This window comes from Pseudonaja textilis, chromosome 1, assembly GCF_049901715.1.
Source record: "Pseudonaja textilis isolate UNSWEBS1 chromosome 1, rPseTex1.2, whole genome shotgun sequence".
Taxonomy (NCBI): Eukaryota; Metazoa; Chordata; class Lepidosauria; order Squamata; family Elapidae; genus Pseudonaja; species Pseudonaja textilis.
This window is the reverse complement of record NC_141990.1, coordinates 331,559,458-331,578,983: the sequence shown is the minus strand read 5'-3', so window position 1 is coordinate 331,578,983 and position 19,526 is coordinate 331,559,458. Positions and strand designations below refer to the sequence as shown.

Here is a 19,526-nt window from a genome sequence, read left to right as displayed (position 1 = left end):
CCAGTTGGCAACTCTTCATCCAAGGATCTTTCCCTGGATATCCCAAAGGTTTTTTTCAAAAAGGCGATTGCACTTTCTTGATTTTTCTTAAAGATATTTCAGTCCTTATCCATGAAGCCTTGTTGAACTCTTTTACTGTAGAAGCTTCTGGGGTGAGAAATGAAACATCTTCAAGAAAATCCAAGGAAGTTCAGTTGCCTTTTGGAAAGCACCTTTGGGACAACCATGTCCTGGATGACTGAGAATCTCCATAGAAATTTTCCACTGGATTTTGTGCTCATTGTCTCAATACCATAGAAAAGGGCCTTACGAATGTCCTCTTAGGTGCAAAATTGACGGCCAGAGTAGCATTTTGCCACATCAGCAATCAGAACAATAACATAATCTTTTTTTCCTCACGATTTTCCTTAATACCATATGACCTGCTGAACAAATATCATATGACCTGCTGAACAAATTAATATTGTTGCATACTTTCTCATTTGCTTTACGCTTTTTTTTAATTCAGCAAAACAATGCAACTTCAGAGGTTGCATGCTTTGTATTATTTTATGTCAGTTGAGTAACTACACTCCTTTTCTCATACATAGTCCTGGCATGATGCATTTGTCTGAATTTAATGGGAATACAGAATAACAGAGTTGGAAGGGATCCTAGAGGTCCTTTAGTCAAACCTCTGCTCAACAACCCTCTCAACAAATTGGCTGCAGACACTTGGCAACTTTGCTACCAAATGCATCAAATGAGATCCAGCCCCATTTATCTAGTAATCAATCTAATGTTGTATTGTCTACTTGGATTGCATAAGTTCTCCAGAAGGATTTTGGTAGCGCCTGTTGTCACTAACCAAGTTTATTCAGAGGTTGCATCAGCTGCAGCTGCCTTCATTAGATGCACTAAGTGGCTCCACTGAAGTAAGATATGCACTTGGATGAGCTGCTAAATTAGACAAGTGCTGGATTGAATCTAGATTCAGTTGCATCCCAAGCACCTAATCTTAAATTCACAAGTGCAATGATTTGTTTAGGGACACAAAGTTTAAGATGTATAGTCAGCTTTCCAACAGTCAATATCCCTTTTTCTTCTCTGGCTCCACTTCAATCCTAATCCCAACTCTTGGGTTTTGAAGGGAATCGTGGTGAGAGAATTCCTGAGAGGTCTTTTTTTCCAATCAGAAAATGAGGACACCCAATAAAATCCTAATCATGGAGCATTGAGGCTGACCCTCGGGTTCAAGAATTGAATTATGTGATCCCAAACAATACTCTTGAGACCCAAACTAGATCCCCATTGTAGTTAGACAATGCTGCCATAAGCATATAATTTCTAAAATAAGTTGTTTCTATTCAATCATTCCTAAAATAAATCTAAGAACAATTATACTAATTCAAAAGCTAGAGATAAAAGTGCAGCAATCAAATCACAAACCATGGGGAACAGAAACTATGGTGTCATGGGATGGGATTCAAATTTAAAACAGGTTTCTTTATACTGTAATACTTACAATAGTTGGTAATTACATTTTTACTTTTTTATTTTGGCAGTCATATAAATAATTTAAATCAGGTGTCTCCAATCCACAGGCTGCATATGGCCCTGGACAACTACCGGGCTCACAAGATTGTAATCTTTTAAATTATTATGTGATTTATATACATTAACTATATTCTAATTTTATATGTGACCCATGCCAATTCCTCTTCACTCAGTGTGGCCCAGGCAACAAAAAGGCTAGATATCTATGCTTTAAATAAATATATACAAACATGCATATATACTTTGTGGAGTTGGTGATATATAAATCTTCCAAATAAGTAAGTTTGCAATTTTCCAAATAGAAACATGCACACACATGCAAATTCAAATGAATGCACATGAACACACTATGTGTAAAAGTAGGCATATCCTTCCATATTCAATTAACATTTATCTGCTCTACTTTTCCAAATAAAACCCAATGATCAATAATTAAACATCCAAAACAACTTAAAACTGTTAGATAAATTAAGTAAATATGACTGTCAAGTGTGTACACACATGTAGATATATAATTAGCAGCATTTCATATACAATACCAGTTTTTAACATTATAACAAAATGGAATTATCCCTGGAAATAGTTATTGTTATTAATCAACAATCATCCAGAGTGTGAGCATTTGCCCATTCGAAATCATTCTGCTCATCCAAAAACCAAATTAAAAAGCGGCTATCCCTTTCACAAAGGGTTAAATGCAAATATGCAAGTGTCAGAAATGCGCAGCAGGGAAATGACTGGCTTGAACTTCTCCACCTCCATCCTGCATTTATTGTTATCTCCGGGCATAGGCTGAACGACGTCTTTGCACTCTGCACTTTGAAGACACTCCCTTAAAGGAAGAGCGGGGGGAGCAGGAGGGGGAGGTGTCTCCGCTGGTGACGCTCCTCGCCTGTTGCTGTCAGTTGTACAGTTAAGGCAAGGCGCTGCACCTAATAAGTCAACAGGAAAGAGAATCAGCAGCCAGTCCCCCTTGTGCGATTGCAGATAGCGGTTGTAGGCAAAGCTCAGGTCTTCCCTCTCCAAACCCCGGGCCCTTCGACTGAGATAAGGAGCATCTCCAGACCCGTGGATTTTGCACCACACCTGCACATCTGAAGGCCTGATCTGACACACATCAGTTTTGCTGTGGAGCACAGCTCAGGGCTACGTGCCGAAGTGCAGTTGCACACACACACAAAAGACACCCACCCTGCCAACATCGTGCTCCTGCTGCAGAAGCAGCCTCCAACCTGCTTCGCTCTCCAGCGGCTTGTGCAGCCCGAAATGCAGCATTTCAGCAGGATCCGTACTTTTATGCTGGAGCTGGACGCAGGACGCGGTCCTGGAGTCGCATACCGGGGAGGAGAGCTGCTTTCCGGGCGAGTGGTGTTGGATGTGGCCAAAGGACTAAAAGTGAGAGCTTTAGCAGTCTGTGCGCGAGGCTTGGCTGCTACCCACTGGCTGGAAAGCAAGAGTTTTGGCATGAACACCGTCTATAGCGACTACACTGCCTACGAGACCTACCTGCGAAGACGGCAGCACCTGATTAGAGGTGAGAGCGTCTTTTCTTTTCCCCTGTTTTCCTCCCGGTGTTGACTTTCTGGGTTACCTGGAAGCCAGAAATACAGGATTGTCTTTGCAGCTTCATGATCTTGTCTCTTTGGTCAACTCCCACCATTTGGGGAGTGGGTCCAAGAGATTGGAATGCGCCCCAAAGCACCCCTTATCTAAGCAGATGACTATTCTGCTAACTAAAACAGAACTTAATAATTAACAGCAATTTAAACATTTTCCCATCTGCCCAATCCTTGGCTCATCCCAAAGAAACAACCCTGCCTTTTAACATACAATGTGTGTCAAGACTTATTACTGGTATTGACAAAACTGGAAAGGGTCTCTTCCCCCCCCCCCAAAAAAAAAAAATCTGGGTGAAGAGGGTCCCATTAATGTCCAAGTTTGCAATTCCTTTGTTTATGATTATACATGTTAAGCACGTTGCAAGGGGAAAGAAGTGTTGCTTCATAACTGGTGCATTTCAGGAAATCATTTGTCAAATGTCAGCTAAACACAGAAACCAGGTTTCCAAGATACTGTTCCTGCTTGAGAAGAGATGATATTTAAATGCCTGAAAGGTTACTGTGAAAGTTAGGGCAGGCAGAACTTGTCAGTTTTTCAGTGTGATTTGTTTGCACCTTGTGTGGGTTGTTTGATCTTGTTGCATTGACATTGTTGTTTTTCCTTCACTACAGTATTTTAGGTTTGGACTGGAAGAGTAGAATGTAGGAGTAGGAAGGAAAGGAGGGTGGGTAGGCAGAAGAGAGGAAGGAAGGAAAGGTTTCTGGCCAAAGCAGCGCAGAGGCAAGAATTCCATGGGAAGAATTAATTACTTCTTGCCTTGATGCCAACAGGCTGCTGCACAGGAGTGGCAGCAATTCTTCGTATTTAATGAGGACTACAAACAAGCAGAGAATTTGTAGACAGCTGGGTTCGCTAATGTGCTGGAAGCACAACAGGGCTTTGAAATACCCATGTGCACGCTGGAAAGCGCCTTGGTGCAATTGGTTTGTCATTTTTGCTAATGAATACTTTTGCTGATGAATACTTGTTCTTTTCTCCTGAAGCAGTTAAAATAGCTAGAGACGTCTTATATTCTATGCTTTAATGGTGGTTGAGTATTAAAGGAATTACCATTCTTCACATTTCATTTAAAATATTTGTATCTTAGGGTCCCACCCATTGATTGAAGCGACTGTTGAAAACATAAAAAGGCTCTGCAAGATTTTTCACCCATAAGAGCCAAGAGTAGAAGATGAGAGAAAGATGCAAGGGAAAGGGGAAGTGAAAAGGCTTTGTTTTGTCTGAAAATGTAGCAGATCTTTAACTTTTCCAGTGGTGTTTCCGTTATATCCGGATGAGAAAGGATTCTGTATTTTTCTCATTTCTATGAGAAAGTCGAAGAAAAATGTGCAATGATGAAAAATATGACATGGATAGTTCCAGAGTTCTGGGTCTCTTGAAGCAAAAAATTCTGTCCTTTTTACACAGTTCCAGGCTCTTCATGGCTGGCTGGGGAATTCTGGGAGTTGACATCCATACATTTTCAGGTGCCCTACGTTGGGAAACACTGTTCTAGTCAGTAAGCAGCAGAAAATGGCACCTATACACCTCTATATTTAAAGAGAATATGCCACATGGCACTGTTAGGATAACCATAGAGGAGACTTTTTTCAGAGGCTTCTAATAAGCCTCTAGCAAGTTGAAACACTTAAAATTAAATGAATTCTCCTTTGCTGGATTTCTCTGTTGCATTCTTTGCTTTGGTAAATAAATGGAACTTCCATGTTCAGAAGGGAGCTGAGCTGAAATACATTCAATTGAATAACAACAGCCAAAAAAGGCAATTGCCTTTCATTTTCTGTTTGTAGGCTTCCTGAAGACATCTTGCTGGTCTAGATGGACTTGATCTGGACTCAGCATACCTGTTGTTTGCTTCTTAGGGTACTTAAGAATAAAAGGACGATAAGCACTCTTAATAAGCAAGGGGATTTACACAAGGATTGATTGCTCCAGGTTTTGTACACAAAGAATAGAAGATAAAATGCAAGGTGAATGCAAGTTCTGTTTTGGTGGAAAAAGGCCACACCTTATCTGTTTATGATCAGTATACAACCTGGTTTGCAAAACAATGAACAATCAATGAAATAAATCCCCAATCATTGTAAAATACAGGGTATATATGTTTATACTTATTCATAAATGTGTATCACAAAGTATAAAATGATTGAGTCTTAAAACAGCAATAAGACAATTACAAAACAATCAAATTTAAACGTGGTGGTGGGGAAACAATTCTTCACTTTAACATTTAAACACTATTAACACAAGAATCTCCCAGTGTAAAGATTTGCTCCAAAGATATGTTCCATCATAGAAAAGATTCTGTCTCTAGTTTTTGCCCTCCATAGCAGATACAAAATTGGGGACAATTAGAGAAAGAACCTAGTAGACAAGCAAGTACTCCTTATGTATACTGGAGTCAAAAATCCTACAATTTTGGAAAAGAATTTTAGGAATCTTTAGGAAGAGCATGAAGCCAGAGAGAGAACAGCTTCTAATTCAGCACTGCTCCATAGTGTTTGCAGAATCTCCCAGTGCATTTGTTATTTTCTATAGTTATCATTTTCAGAAATCTTTCTGGGACCGAGGATACCAAGCCTGGAGCTATTTGCACAAGGATGTGTAAACATAAAAAGCTTTTTCTAAGATTTGACTAGGAGCAATTAACTAGCTTGGTAAACAACACCCCTCCTTAGGCAATTCAGATCTTGCCTCAGTTTATGAGTCAGCAAGACAGGAGCATCCAGGAGCTCATGATAGGTAACCTTATTTTCTATCAAAACAGCTGATTGATCTGCCTACTTTATATATTGGCAATGCAACTCATGTAGAAACATGCCTAATCTAGTTTCTCTCCCTAAAATCCTTTAGCTGGAAGTCAGGTAGGGAGGACTAGGCCGAAAATTTGCATACAAATCAATGGCTCAGTCACTATGACTTCTTGTGTTTTACTAATTCAGTCAAGTGGTCCATCTAATCCACTCAGGACCAGGCAATCTTTTGGGGCCCATTTAGAATATTAAAAACATTCCTAAAATGGCTGCTGTGGGAGATTAGTTTATTCACAAAATGGCTGCCATAATACTTGCAAAAGCAGTCAAAAAGCCTTCATTTGCCATGAAGTTAACTAATCCTAATGTTAAGGTGACCAATGTTTTTACAATGAGAAGGGGGACACAAATAAATTGAAGAAAAAAAACAAAGCCACTTGCACGCAGTGCACTCTTGCGTGTGGAGCGCTCTTGCGCATGGTGCATTCTTGCATATGGCACATTCTCTCAAAACAATTCTGCTCTGTGGAGTGCATGCGTCTCATAATTGTGTCTCGCCGCACTGTACCGAGCCTTGGCGAATCGTCATGTCAAATACAAATACGTCACATCACACACAACAGATCAGCTCGGCATCAATCAAATACGTAGATTTACAGATTAGTCTTCAAATATCAAAAAGGAGGATATGTAGGAGGACACTTTTCGAGAGAGGACAGAATTTACAAAAGAAGGACTGTCCTCCCTAAAGGAGGACGGTTGGTCACCTTACTAATGCACTCTATTTTGTACAAAGTGTACAAGGTTTGCCAAGGTGTACAAGGTTACATGGAATCCGAGGATATTTCTGAAAAGAAACATGATGGTAAAGATTAGTGGTTCGCCTTGCAGAATATTGACCTTATATTAATTTGTTTTAATTTATAAAATCATTGTAAAATTGCAGAGTTAGGGTAGAAAATAGAACGATAGGGTGGGAAGGGACCTCTGAGATCTTCTAGTCCAACCCTCTGCACAAGGCAGAAGACCTTATACCCGTGTTGGCGAACCTATGGCACGCGTGCCGGAAGTGGCACGCAGAGCCATCTTCACCGGCACGTGAGCCGTCGCCCCAGAGCAAGTCCACTGCGCAAGTGCGCATGCCGCCCACCTGCCAGCTGATCGTTGAGTAGCTGCCGTGTATGTGCAGGAGGGGCGTGGGAGATGCACATGCATGTGCAGAAACACACAGTGTGCATGGGGATTATGCACGCATGTGCAGGGGGAAAGGGGAGGCCCGCGTGCATTGCCTTATGGGTTTTGGCACGCAAGGACTTTTGGCACATGAAGACGGAAAGGTTAACCATCACTGCCTTATGCCATCTCAGTCAAATAGTTGTCCTGTCTATTTTGAAAACTTCCAGTGATGAAGTACCCACAACTCCATCACTAGAAGCGTCCAACAGATTCTGATTTCTAATTAGGAGATGCTAGTCTACTAGAGATTCCAGAACAAGAATTACTGCAGCTTCAGGATGTCCCTTAATGGATGCCATCATCATCATTTCCAGAGGAGTTTTGAAGGGCCTGAAAGATCACCCTTTTTATTTTTTACTCTTTTACTTGGTCTTAACAAAAAGGCTAGCATATTCTTTTTAGCATTTATTATATTTTTGTAATAATAAAACCTTTTTGTGATTTAACAAAAAGCAAACGACTTTTAAAAATTCAACTGGACTCCCACATGATTCATTTACCACAAGCCCTTATTCCCAAAGAATTGGCTCATTCCCATTAAGTGATGTGCAACAGGACTGAATTTCTATCGCAATATAAGCTGGCGGGAAATTTAGCTTTTTAATCCAATACATTTAGAGGATGTACAACATTTCTACATTTATAATATAAATTAGAGGATACTCCTTTCAAATATTAAGTTCTGAGTGGTAGCCGACCTTGTTTTTTTCAGCCATCAAGGTGGAATTAAAGCAACTCTGTAGTTTTAATCTATCAAAAAATTCTGATTAAACAGCCTTTGATTGGTTGTTAACTTTGAACGTACCATAAGGAAGTATGTCTATATACTTAAGAATGGGAGGGAAGAAAGCTATTATACTATATACCAACAGGGGCCCTTGATCTTTGGAATTTGTGCTCAACTTGGGTCCATTTAAGAATCTGTTTTATAGGAGCATCCTCACTTGTATTCCTGCATTGTGAGATTCCGTTTTTATACATTAAATGATTGGCTTTTTTGAAGAAAAGTGCAATGTATGAAAGTCCATGAGGATAAGAGACGATAGCATCATTAATCCATTTCCAGAATTGTTTTGCTTACTTATGACTATTTCTGGGCCATTAAATATCACCCAATCAAAAAAAATTACCTCATGCAAAAATGCACTTGTTATTCCCCCTGGTCCCCATATGATGGCAGTGTGTGCCAAAAGTTGGAAGATTTTTTTTTCTGGCATGACCATGTCTTATGAGCAAAATATGGGTGTTTTTATACTCATCAAATGACTGCTCTGCCAAAATGCTTGTAATTTTTCCTAGTATTCAGGAACCTCTGTGTCCTTAGGTTGTTTACTTCTGAATACCAGATGTCTAAGATGAGAAGATTGTTGCCTTCCCTTTTTTATTATTAAAGTTCTTTAAAATATGAAAAACCGACAAAAATTAAGAAGGAAAAAAATAGGGAAAGGGAACGAACAAAGAAAATGAAAAGAAATGAGTATCTTTCAACTTTCTTTGACACAAATATAAAATATATTAACTTTTTGAACTAAAATTCAATAATACCCAGTATTTCTATAATCATAAACATTTCTAATTGTCAAATCTCAAAATTAATGCTGTAATTCTTTTGGTCTCTATCAAAATCTAACCCAGAAATAAAGTCAGAGGAGGTGTTTTTTTTAATCAAAGTAGTCAATTTTGCCATTTCAGCCAGTACCTTTAATTTCATCTATTCTTCCATAGTGGGAATCTTTCCATCTCTGGGAATACAAAAATTTAATTGCAATTTTCATATATATAAACAGTCCCATATTTTTTCTTCAACTACTTCTCCCTCAAATGTAAAACCTCTGGTTTCAATTGTACATTTTTAATAAGAATTCTCTAAGTTAAAGCACATATTTGACCCCAATAACTCTTAGCCTTCTTATATGTCCACTCAAGGGGATAAAAGATGCCCTCAGAATGTTACCTTCCTTTTTTCCTAGTAATCCTCCACTGACAATTTTTGACTTTTTAAACATAGGAGATAAGCAGGAGGAAATCTCTAGTATTCTTGCCACTCCTCTTTATTACAATTCTATGCACTGCTTTTAAGTTGCATGTTTCTCCTTAGCCCAGGTGAGCCTGCCAAATTTTGAAGAGAGAGATTTAGCATTTGATCTTTTAGCGGGAAGAATTGTATAGGAACAATAGTGCCAAATTTCCAAAAGGTAATTATAATTTTTACCTGAAATCTATACCATGTGGGTGAAGACACCTTGTCCCAGATTCAGAACTAGATTTGATGCTGTACTTTGCAAGAGAATAAAACTTGTTTCCTTAGATCAGGCAGCCTTTCAATTTTTTTTTAAAGTCGTTGGATTTCCCAAACTAATGCTGGAAAACTTTTGGCTGCACCTGGGAGGAAGGCTGCAAAAATCAGTGGTGGAAAAAAGGTGTATCCAGCCTTTTTCTACAGGGATCAGAGTCCAATTCTTCCCCAGCCAACTAAGGTCTTTACTAAAGAATGGCAGAACTGACATTTGCCAGGGAACTAGATTAAGTCAGTTCTGGAATGGAAAAGCAGTTGGAGGAGAGGGGAATTTCCAGAGTTAATTCTCCTGGCAAGAAAATGAAGTGTCCACATAAAAGTATGTGTATTGGTTCAGCCTCAGGGCAAGATATACAATACAATACAATACAATACAATACAATACAATACAATACAATACAATACAATACAATACAATACAATACAATACAATACAATACAATACAATACAACACAATGCATAAATAAAGATATACCATACAGTTGCACTTTCGGTTGACTGAAATAGAAATTCTGGTCAGATCTGGTCTGGAGAATGCCCATCTTAATTATAGAAAGATGCAGAGAAAAATAGGGCACAGGCATTTAAGGGAAATACTAAGGGGGGGGACCACGGGGTGTGCATAAGTGCACAATTGTGCCTACTGTCCCTGTCCTATTGTCCCCATTTATTTGTACCTATTTCCTGTGTTCTTACTCATGTTTATACTTATACTTTATTTATTTATTTAGTCAAGCAATTATAAGACAGCAGGATAAACATAATTATGGATACATGAAATGGTATACATATAAGAAAAATAAAAAATAAAAAAACAACAACAGGGATGGTAGGCACGTTTGTGCGCTTATGCATGCCTCCTACAGACCTCTTAGGAAAGGGGTGAGGTCAATAGTAGACAGTCTAAAGTTAAAAGTTTTTGGGCTTTGGGGGAGAAACCACAGAGTCAGGTAGAGTATTCCAGACATTGACTATTCTCTTGCTGAAGTCGTATTTCCTGCAATCAAGTTTGGTGCGGTTTGCCTTGAGTTTGTATCTATTGTGTGCTCTTGTAAGCTATTGACAAAACAAGTCAAAAATAAATCAATCTATCAATCCAGGAGCACAGTGACATTTAAGTGAACGCCACTTTCCTTCCAGATCCTAGGATAGAAGCATTGTGCGAAGCGGGGGAGAAGGCGGAAAGTCATAATAAACAACCTACGGTGTTGTTTTTCTGACATGGAGCTATTTTCCATTCTCTTTGGGTTTCCTAAATCTCAAGGCATTTTTAAAAAATAAATAACTATTCTGGCCGGTTTATCAAGCTAACTTTGCCCAGTGGAGGAAAGTTTATCTCTCTGGAAATTTCTCCCCCCCGCCACCCCCGCTTGCAAACGGGAGAGCAAGTCCAAGAGGCAACCGAGCAGCCGAGCCGACCAACTTTCAAAGCCGGAGCGCATGCTTGTTGACTTGTTTTTCGAAGGGCTTCTCTCGCCCCGCCTTCTGAGGCCAAGCCTTCTCCCTCTTGGATTGGCCGCTCGGCTGCTGGGGGGCGTGGCCGAGCGCCTGGGGAGGGGCGCTCGGGTGGCGGCTGAAGCATTTAAAGGGGCCGTGCGCTACGGAGAGCCCAAAGCGCGACTTGCGCCCCTCTTGATAGCACGTCGAGCGAACTCTGTTATTATTATTGTTATTGTTTCCTCCTCGTCTCGGCCATGCTCTTCGATCGGCTGAAGCGCTTCTCCATCGTGCTGGACTGTCCGGAGCTGGCCTCTCCGCCGGTCTTCAGCTCGGGCGAGAGCGTAGCCGGCCGGGTCGTGCTGGAGCTGTCCGGCGAGGCGCGCTTGGGCTCCCTGCACATCCACGCCGAGGGTTGCGCCAAGGTTCACTGGACCGAGTCCCGCAGCGCCGGCTCCAGCACAGCCTACACGCAGAGCTACGGCGACCAGGTGGACTTCCTCAACCACCGGGAGACCCTCCTCGCCCCGCCAGGTAGAGACGGAGCGCAACCCGCCCGAGCGGCTGCGGCCGGCGGGTCTCCCGGACTCGGGCGGTGTGTTGTGTGTGTGTGTGTGTGTGCGGGCGTTCTGGTCTGGGGCGGAACGGACCCCGATCCCAGCCTCCCCGGACTCCTCCATCTCTCTCGCGCGCGCTTCGGGTTTCTTGCGAGAAGGAAGGAACCGGGCAGGGCGCAGCGCTAAACTTCGCTGGTCTCGCCGCGGTGGCGTCTGCTTCTTCTTTTGGAGCAGACGGGCTCAGTCAGTCTGAGGACGAAGGCGAATTTTCCCGGGAGAGCTGAGTTTTACTTTTTATTCTTCCTCCCGCTGCTTGGACTAAGGCTTCTCAGCTCGTGTGTGCAGCTGCCCTCTGCAGAATTCCTCCGGCGGGGCCGGTTTGCCCGAGCGCCGTGCCAGACGGGAGTGGATGCAACTGGCAAATTTGGATCAGCCAGTTCTCCTCTCGGAAACCGCGCATTATGTAACGTTGGGGGCGGGGGGACGACGACAAGGGGACAAGTGCCTGAGACACTATGTACTGCTCTCCTGAGTAGTGAGTGAGCAACTTACTTTGAAGTCTGTAGTTTTATTAGGCAAGTGAAACTGGAGTTTCCCAAATGCTTCTTGTGAGCCAGTAGGAATTTGGTGTAGTTACACGACCTGTTCCATTGACAGGTATATCGAGATATTTCCCTTGGGTGTATTGATGTCAAAAGTAGAAGTAGATAAGTTGGTTGTGAAAAATGTATAATGCAATCTCTTTGATGACTTGAGGCTTGGTTGGCCTTTTTAAAAAATACCTTTGTGATTAGTGTACCTGAACGATTCCAGTTTGTTATCTCTTGGATGTGCATGTGTGTTTAACCTCACCTAAGTTCTCTTGGTTTGCTTTTGCCTAAAAGCTTGGCAGAACTTTATGCAAAAAAAAAATTTTTTTTTTTTAATAAAGAGCTTTTGTTCTTTCTTCTGTTCCCTAACAGATAATGGAGATGTCACGGTCCTTCAGGCAGGAAGGCATGAATTTCCCTTCACTTTCCAGCTCCCAGGGTAAGTCCTTGTCTTTTCCAGATACATTGTGGATTCATAATAGTGACTATTTTAGGCTTTTTCTAGCTGGAGCGGTTGGCACAGGCCTTGTTCTTAGTCGCAATATTTCTTTTTCCCAAAACAGGACCTTGGCCACCTCCTTTGAAGGCAAGCATGGCAGTGTCCGCTACTGGGTGAAGGCTAAATTACACCGGCCTTGGTCTTCAGTCAAACGAGCCAAAAAGGAGTTCACAGTCATTGAACCCATTGATATCAACACACCAGCCTTACTGGTAAGCTGAGGCAGGATGTCAAAAGACAGTCTCCACATTATTCCCAGAAAGCTAACCTGGATCACACCAGCAATTTACAATTGATAAAAGATTATATGTTGTTGGATTGTAGGTAATCCCATATAGTTTTGTCATGCATACTAGCAGTATTTTGCAGCTGCCTTTTTCCGGGCTATTTTTAAAGTTTTCTTGTCTTGGTACAGCCATAAAATTATTTGGAGATACCTAATCAGGCCTCATCTGGTCTCATAGGCCAGTGAAGATCAATCTTAGATTCTCCTTAAGAACTACAGCTGCTTAATGGCCTTGTACAGTTTATTGCCAGCTGTTCTATTTTTCTGTCCAAAGTATTAGATTATACTTGTGTATAAGGTATTACTTAAACACTCAAAAGTGTCTTTTTTATTAGGGCAAACTGGTCTACCCAAATATGGGATGAAGCATACTGCTTCCGCTTTCGCCTTTCAGCCCCAGTTCAGGAGCCTTCGCAGGCAGTCACGACAAACATTTTTTGTGTTAAATTAATATTTACTGACAAATAAAGGGAGACTAACATAGATCTATTTCAAGCTATTTAGTTCTTGTCAGCTAGCCATACCCTTCTGGGATTTGAACCCAGGTGTTCTGGTGTTAAATGTAAACTTAACAGCATAAATTGTAGTGTTTAATTCAATAGCATTAAATTCATGCTACTTAACTGAGGTCTCTTGTTTATCAAAACCATCCCCATCATATTTGCCTCTTACGATTCTCTGCAATATCCTGGTGAGATGTTGAGGATGAACGGAGACAATATGAATGAACTGAAAACTTTTTAAGATTTCTGTCACAGGCTGGCGAAGGTTATTTCCATGCTTTCATTGAATATCATAATCCTGCCTTCCTTAGCTTAGAGCTGTCCAGAATTTGCAGCCTTAACACATTTGTTGCGTATCTCTGTGCTGCTTATTTCATCACCATGGTTTGTAACTCCTAATACCATGGTTGGTAATTCCTAGGCAACCCAATCATAAGTTTGTCTAATTCATGCTGATGGACAAGCAAACCCTAATCATTTATCACAAAGTGGCTCATTTATTTTTATACTTCTGAGGATCTAGAAACAGGGAATTTGTTCAGCACTCAAAGAAAACTTAAATAAAAAAAACCATCACCCTTCATCTTTGCTTTGTTAGAAGGAATCTGATATTGTCTGTGAACCTTTTTCAAGGTTCATACTCTTCCTCTTTGAAGCATTTTTTGATTTGGGAAAAGAAAAGCAACTCTGGATTCTTAGTTTCCTGCTACTAATGTGTTTCTCTCCTTTTCACTATTCCCAACAGACACCTCAGGCTGGTGCCAAAGAAAAGCTGGCGCGAGCGTGGTACTGTAATCGTGGCCAGGTTTCGGTCTCAGCCAAAATTGATCGGAAAGGCTATACACCAGGTGATCTTTTAGGCAATTGTTTAGGAGGGAGCTGCAATGTGGGATAGTCCCTTTTTTCACCTTTACCCCCAACAAGCAGAATTTTGGTGAAGGGCTCATTTTTATACAACCGCAGTCACTCAAATGCCAAAACTGGCATGGGGGGTTTGAAAGTGAGCTGCAACCCTGGGGGGTGGTTAGTGGCTTGATGGTACTCCCTCACTTTTGTTAATCTAGTCCTGTTTTTAACTTTTTTTCCCCACCATCTGTGTCTCTTGTGTATGGTTGTATGGGTTTTTTATTTATTTATTTGTATCCAGCTTTTATTATTTTTACAAATAACCCAATACACCTTCCTCCTAATTTTCCCCACAACAATTCTCTGAAGTGTTTGGGCTGAGAGAAAGTGGCTGGCCCAGTGTCACCCAGCTGGCTTATCATGGCTAAAGTGGGACTTACATTCATGGTCTCCCAGCTTCTAGCCTGGTACCCTAATCATTGGACCAAACTGGGTCTCTTTCTTACTTTTTTCATTTGTAAAGCACCCAAAGTCACTTAGGTAAGATGGGAAGTATATAAATTTGATAACTATATAAATCAGGAACATAGCATTAGCTAAAATCTTCTCAAAGTTCCCTTACGAAGAACTAGGCCAGGGGTCCCCAAACTTGGCAACTTTAAGACTTGTGGACTTCAACTCCCAGAAGTCTTAAAGTTGCCAAGTTTGGAGACCTCTAAACTAGGCCATCAAAATTATTAGGGAAAGGGATAGGAAGAAGCCATACTGTTGCCATCAAATATATGCACGCCCTTGCAAAAATTTCAAATACCAACCAAAGGTTAGAGAAAAGGTTTAAAAGAGCAGATGAATAACCCTGGTGGATTCCTTCTAATACCCGCCTCTCTTCCGTTCCCTTTGCAGGTGAAGTCATCCCTATCTTTGCTGAAATTGACAACTGCACCAACCGTTCCATCGTACCAAAGGCTGCCATCATCCAGACACAGACATTCATTGCCCGAGGCAATAAAAAACAGAAGAAATGTGTGGTGGCAAGCATTGTTGGAGACTCCATTATAGCAGGGACGAGAGAGGTGTGGCATGGCCGTGCGCTCAAGATCCCACCGGTTGGGCCCTCCATCCTGCAGTGTCGCATCATCCATGTTGAATATGCACTGAAGGTGAGGTGAAGAAGAGCATCCATGTGAACATAAGAGAGTTTAGAGATTTGGGATTGTCTGGTGAATTAATGCTTTGCATCCATGGGTGGGATCCGACTGGCATAACAACTGGTTTGGGGAGCGCACGCATGCACGTCAAATGTGTGCTGGATGTGCATGCGTGCTACCGGCTCCGGCAAGCATTTACCTTCTCCAGCTGATGAACAGCACTGAGCTGTGCCACGCAAAGCAGCTGAGGAGGAAAACGCAGCCACAAAAGGACAGCCTACCGCCCGGGCAGGCAGACCAAACAGCAGACCAAAACCTCGTCCCAGCGAACCGGTTCGGTGTCAGCTGCTCTTCGGAGCTACCCGTTCAATAGAACCGGACTGAACCGGTAGGATCCCACCACTGTCTGCATCCCAGAAAAATCTCATTTTTATTCGCCCATTCGTCTTCTTAAAAGAGCTCAGGCTGAATGAACTATTTCAAAACATCTGTTTTAATCTGGTACTTAAACAGCAGTTAAAGTTGATAATTCACACGCTGGATAGAATCCGTGAAATCAACAAAAATAGAGTGGTGGAAATCAGTTTGGTAAAATATTCTTTTTTTTTACCTAAACATGTCTTGAAACCAAGAGACTATGAGTTCTACTCCTGCCTTAGGCACAAAGTTGGCTGGGTGACTTTGGGCCAACTTTTGTTTCTCAACCCAGGAAAAAGGCAAATGCGAACCATTTCCCAGAAATGTGCGGCCAGGAAAACTGCATGGAATTTTCCGTGTAATCAACAGAAGTCAAACTGACTTAAAGGCACATATTTAAATGAGATTTCTCTTTATCTCAGACCAGGGGAGTCCAGTCTTGGCCACTTTAAGATTTGAAAATGCAATCTTGGCCACTTGCAGCATGGCTGTCTGGGGGTATTCTGGGAATTGAAGTCTACACGTCTTAAATGTGGTCAAAGTTGGACATCCCTAGTCTAGATTTCTTTTAGGGCAATAAAAAGAGCTTCCCTGGGGAGAATACCCCAATCCTTGCCAGCCCCACTATTGATTGCCTTTTATTGTATGCAAATATGCTTCTGTGTGCATTGTCCCACTTTGGAAAAATAGAAGCTAAACATCCTCACCCGGACACATAGAATTTCGTTTCTCTCCTGCTCCCCAATCTTTCTCATTGCCCTTCTCCCCTGTTGCAATTTGAATCCTATTTAAGGGATAGTGCCCAGAACTAGAAAAATGTTTAATGTCTTAACTTAGACAAAATGAAATGCAGTCTTAGCTTTTGAGATGTAGAACAATGAAGCCTGGGCTTGCTTTATTTACAGCGAGCTGGAAATGATGGATGACAAAGGAGTATCTTTTTCTTTCTTTTCCATAAAAGCTAATGGTGGGCTATTTTTTATTATTGGCAGGTCTGTGTTGACATTCCAGGGACTTCCAAACTGCTCCTGGAGTTGCCACTAGTGATAGGCACAATTCCTTTGCATCCATTCGGCAGCCGCACTTCTAGCATCAGCAGCCAGTACAGCCTCAATGTGGATTGGCTACAGTTGGGGATCTCTGAACATCCTGAGGGTAAGCACCTTAAGTTGAAGTGAAGAGTGAAACAAATTGGGAGATGTAGACATTGAAAGTTGTATGGAGATCCTCAATCATCCAAGTCATGGTTATCTTCCTTGTTGTTTTCCTCTGAAAATGTTTTACTTTCATCTTCTTCAGTTCTAATTCAGCTAGAACTGAAAAAGCTCCTTGCATGAGAAGCGAAACTTTTTCAAAGGGGGAAAAAAATAAACAAAAGTCCATTTGCGTTTTGGAAAAAGCGCCTTTGGGACCTAGTGATCGAAATTAGGCAAAGAAAATGGTTCTCTTGTTAGTGGTCCTGAATTTGCAGCATCTCCACTGAGAAGGCCTCCTTCAAGTACAATTCCAAGAATTTGTGCTTTTGTAAGAAATAAACTTTTGGGGCGATGGTGTTACTACTGGACTGTATTTTGCTTGTTCTAAAATATTAAACTTTGTGATGGCTTCCGGGGGGGGGGGAAGGGAAGTTGAAGGCGGATGGATGAACTCCTGAGGTGCGTGCATTTATGGCATTGAAGCTTTCTCAGTGTAGCAAGTTGCAACTTTCTGTAATTCTAAGTCCTGACCAGGTACCATCTTTCTTGGGATGGTTAAAAGTAATAAAATTTCATTTGCGTGAATCCACTCAAGTCGACGTTAAAGTTCTTAATTTGGGTTCACATGCTCTGCTAAACTATGACAAACTTTGATAATATTTGATAATATTTGGGATAATTTATGTAAAAACAAGTGAGGTCCTGCTGATAGCATCATCTAGATTTAAGCCTAGAAATCATCTAGATTTAAGCCTAGAAAGAGGCACTCAGGTTAATCTACTGTGTTTCTCCTTAGCTCCTCCAGCGTACTCTTCTGTAGTGTCTGGTGACGCAACCATGGAAAACTTGTCCCCTCCTTCTCCGAATGAGTGTCCTGCATTACTTGAAGGACCTTTCTTTGCCTACATCCAAGAATTTCGTTTCCGACCGCCTCCTCTCTACTCCGAGGTGAGTATGGAAGAGTGGTGCACAACTTATTGTTTTGCTGGCAAAGTTCTTTTGGTTGTTGTTGTTTGCTGCCCTGCTTATCCTAGCCGCTATCAGGATCTTGCTGGTAAAATAAGTTCTATCAAATCAACTTTCCTGGGGGAGCTATTGGTAACCTTTCTCTTGTCTCACTCTCCTTGAAATCTAGGTGGACCCCAACCCTCCATCCGATAACAGCATCCGTCCCCGTTGCATGACTTGCTGAAGGAAGCCCTGCCTGATTTGAGATCAAAGGAAGTCCTTGATAAAGAGAGATTACCACAGTGGAAGCTCAATGGTGGGGTGAAGAAGAGGCCTTTTGCCCCAGGAGAAATGTGGGCGCTCATTCTTAGTCGGCGCCCTACACAGAATGCCTTCATTGGACTCTCTCCGCAACAGAGCGAGCTTGGTTGGCATTGGGGATGAAGAACGAGAAGAGGGCTCTTCCTCGGTGCATAAAGTGGTGTTCAGGAGCAGCTCAAAAGCATTTTGGACTCTAGACCGATCTACTGTGCTTTCCTTGGGTGTATTTCACTATGTCCTCCCTACGCCTACAGAGGGGTGGTTTTTTTTTTACTTTGTGTAGACTGAAGCTGCAGAAGGAACCCATTCACCCTGAGAATCTGAGAAGGTGTTTCTTCTCCATTGCCTAGAATTCCAAAAACGTCTTTCAGACGGAAGTTGGCTCAAAGAATTCCTGCCTTATGACACTCTGTCACTGTTAACACTTCTGACTTTTTTTTTTTTTTTTTGGATTGCCCAGCTGGGGTTTCACTTTTAATTTCATCCGACAAACGAGACGCTTATGGGAATGGGTCAGGGGTGGAGTGGATAAGAGTCTCCAGTCTAAAAATTGTTGATAAGGACAGAAGGGGTGCACGTTCGTTTTCTCCCTTACTTCAGGGAGTGATTTGTTTTTGATCCATGCAACAGAATTGCAATTGTACTATCAGGTTGAAACAGGTGGTTGATTTTGCAATTACATGTATGGTGGATCTAAATTCTCAAAACTAACCCTTTTGAGTTACAAAATTTAGGGAAAAAAATCTTTGGCTGTATGAATTCAACAGAAATGGAGAATAGAAATGAAAAGTTATTGGGAGCATGCTTGCCCCCGCCATTTCAAAATGGGTCTTAATTCGACTCCCAAGAGGAGCTGGGGGGGAGGGATTCCCCCCTCCCTCAAATGCATTCCGGATGCTTCTAAGCATGTAAACATCCTGCTTCTGCCCCCATGTGGGGCTGGTGGCCTTGCTTTTGTACCTCTTTTCTGTTACTGTATACTCTGGTTTGATACTGACCTAAACCTATTTCCAGGTTTGCATTTTATAAACGTGGATGCCTTTTAACCGTTTGAAAGCAATGTGTGTTCCTCAGAATTCCTAGTTTTGTACAAGGTTTGCAATTAAATTAATCTAACTTTTTAATCGCTGGAATTTTTCTTCCTGTTTTCATTCAAACTGTCCCTTAACCCACGTAGCTTTCACCCAGGTCCAAGTAGAATGCCAGAGTTTATATGACATGCTTCAGATTGCTAGCTGAATCTAAATAAATGGAACCGCTGTGTCTGAGGGGGTCAAGAATGTGTGGCTCATGCCCTCCCACAAGCACTACCAAGATCACAAAGCCAAAATGCTACCAT

General features: G+C 41.7%; 2 protein-coding genes across 2 annotated transcripts; both read left to right on the top strand.

The window, feature by feature from the left end:
* The first annotated feature begins 2,466 nt into the window (after positions 1–2,466).
* On the top strand, positions 2,467–10,659 carry LOC148128419 (arrestin domain-containing protein 2-like). Its single transcript, XM_087922865.1, has 2 exons — positions 2,467–3,070; positions 10,580–10,659. The coding sequence occupies exons 1-2, from the start codon at positions 2,803–2,805 to the stop codon at positions 10,657–10,659; spliced, it is 348 nt and encodes a 115-aa protein (XP_087778991.1). The 5' UTR covers positions 2,467–2,802.
* Positions 10,660–11,124: 465 nt separating this feature from the next.
* On the top strand, positions 11,125–19,311 carry LOC113435198 (arrestin domain-containing protein 2). The gene is made up of 8 exons (XM_026698854.2): positions 11,125–11,410; positions 12,396–12,462; positions 12,587–12,734; positions 14,057–14,159; positions 15,061–15,317; positions 16,715–16,877; positions 17,715–17,866; positions 18,054–19,311. Exons 1-8 carry the CDS (start codon positions 11,134–11,136, stop codon positions 18,108–18,110), a joined length of 1,224 nt encoding a protein of 407 aa, XP_026554639.1. The 5' UTR covers positions 11,125–11,133; the 3' UTR covers positions 18,111–19,311.
* Positions 19,312–19,526: the final 215 nt, after the last annotated feature.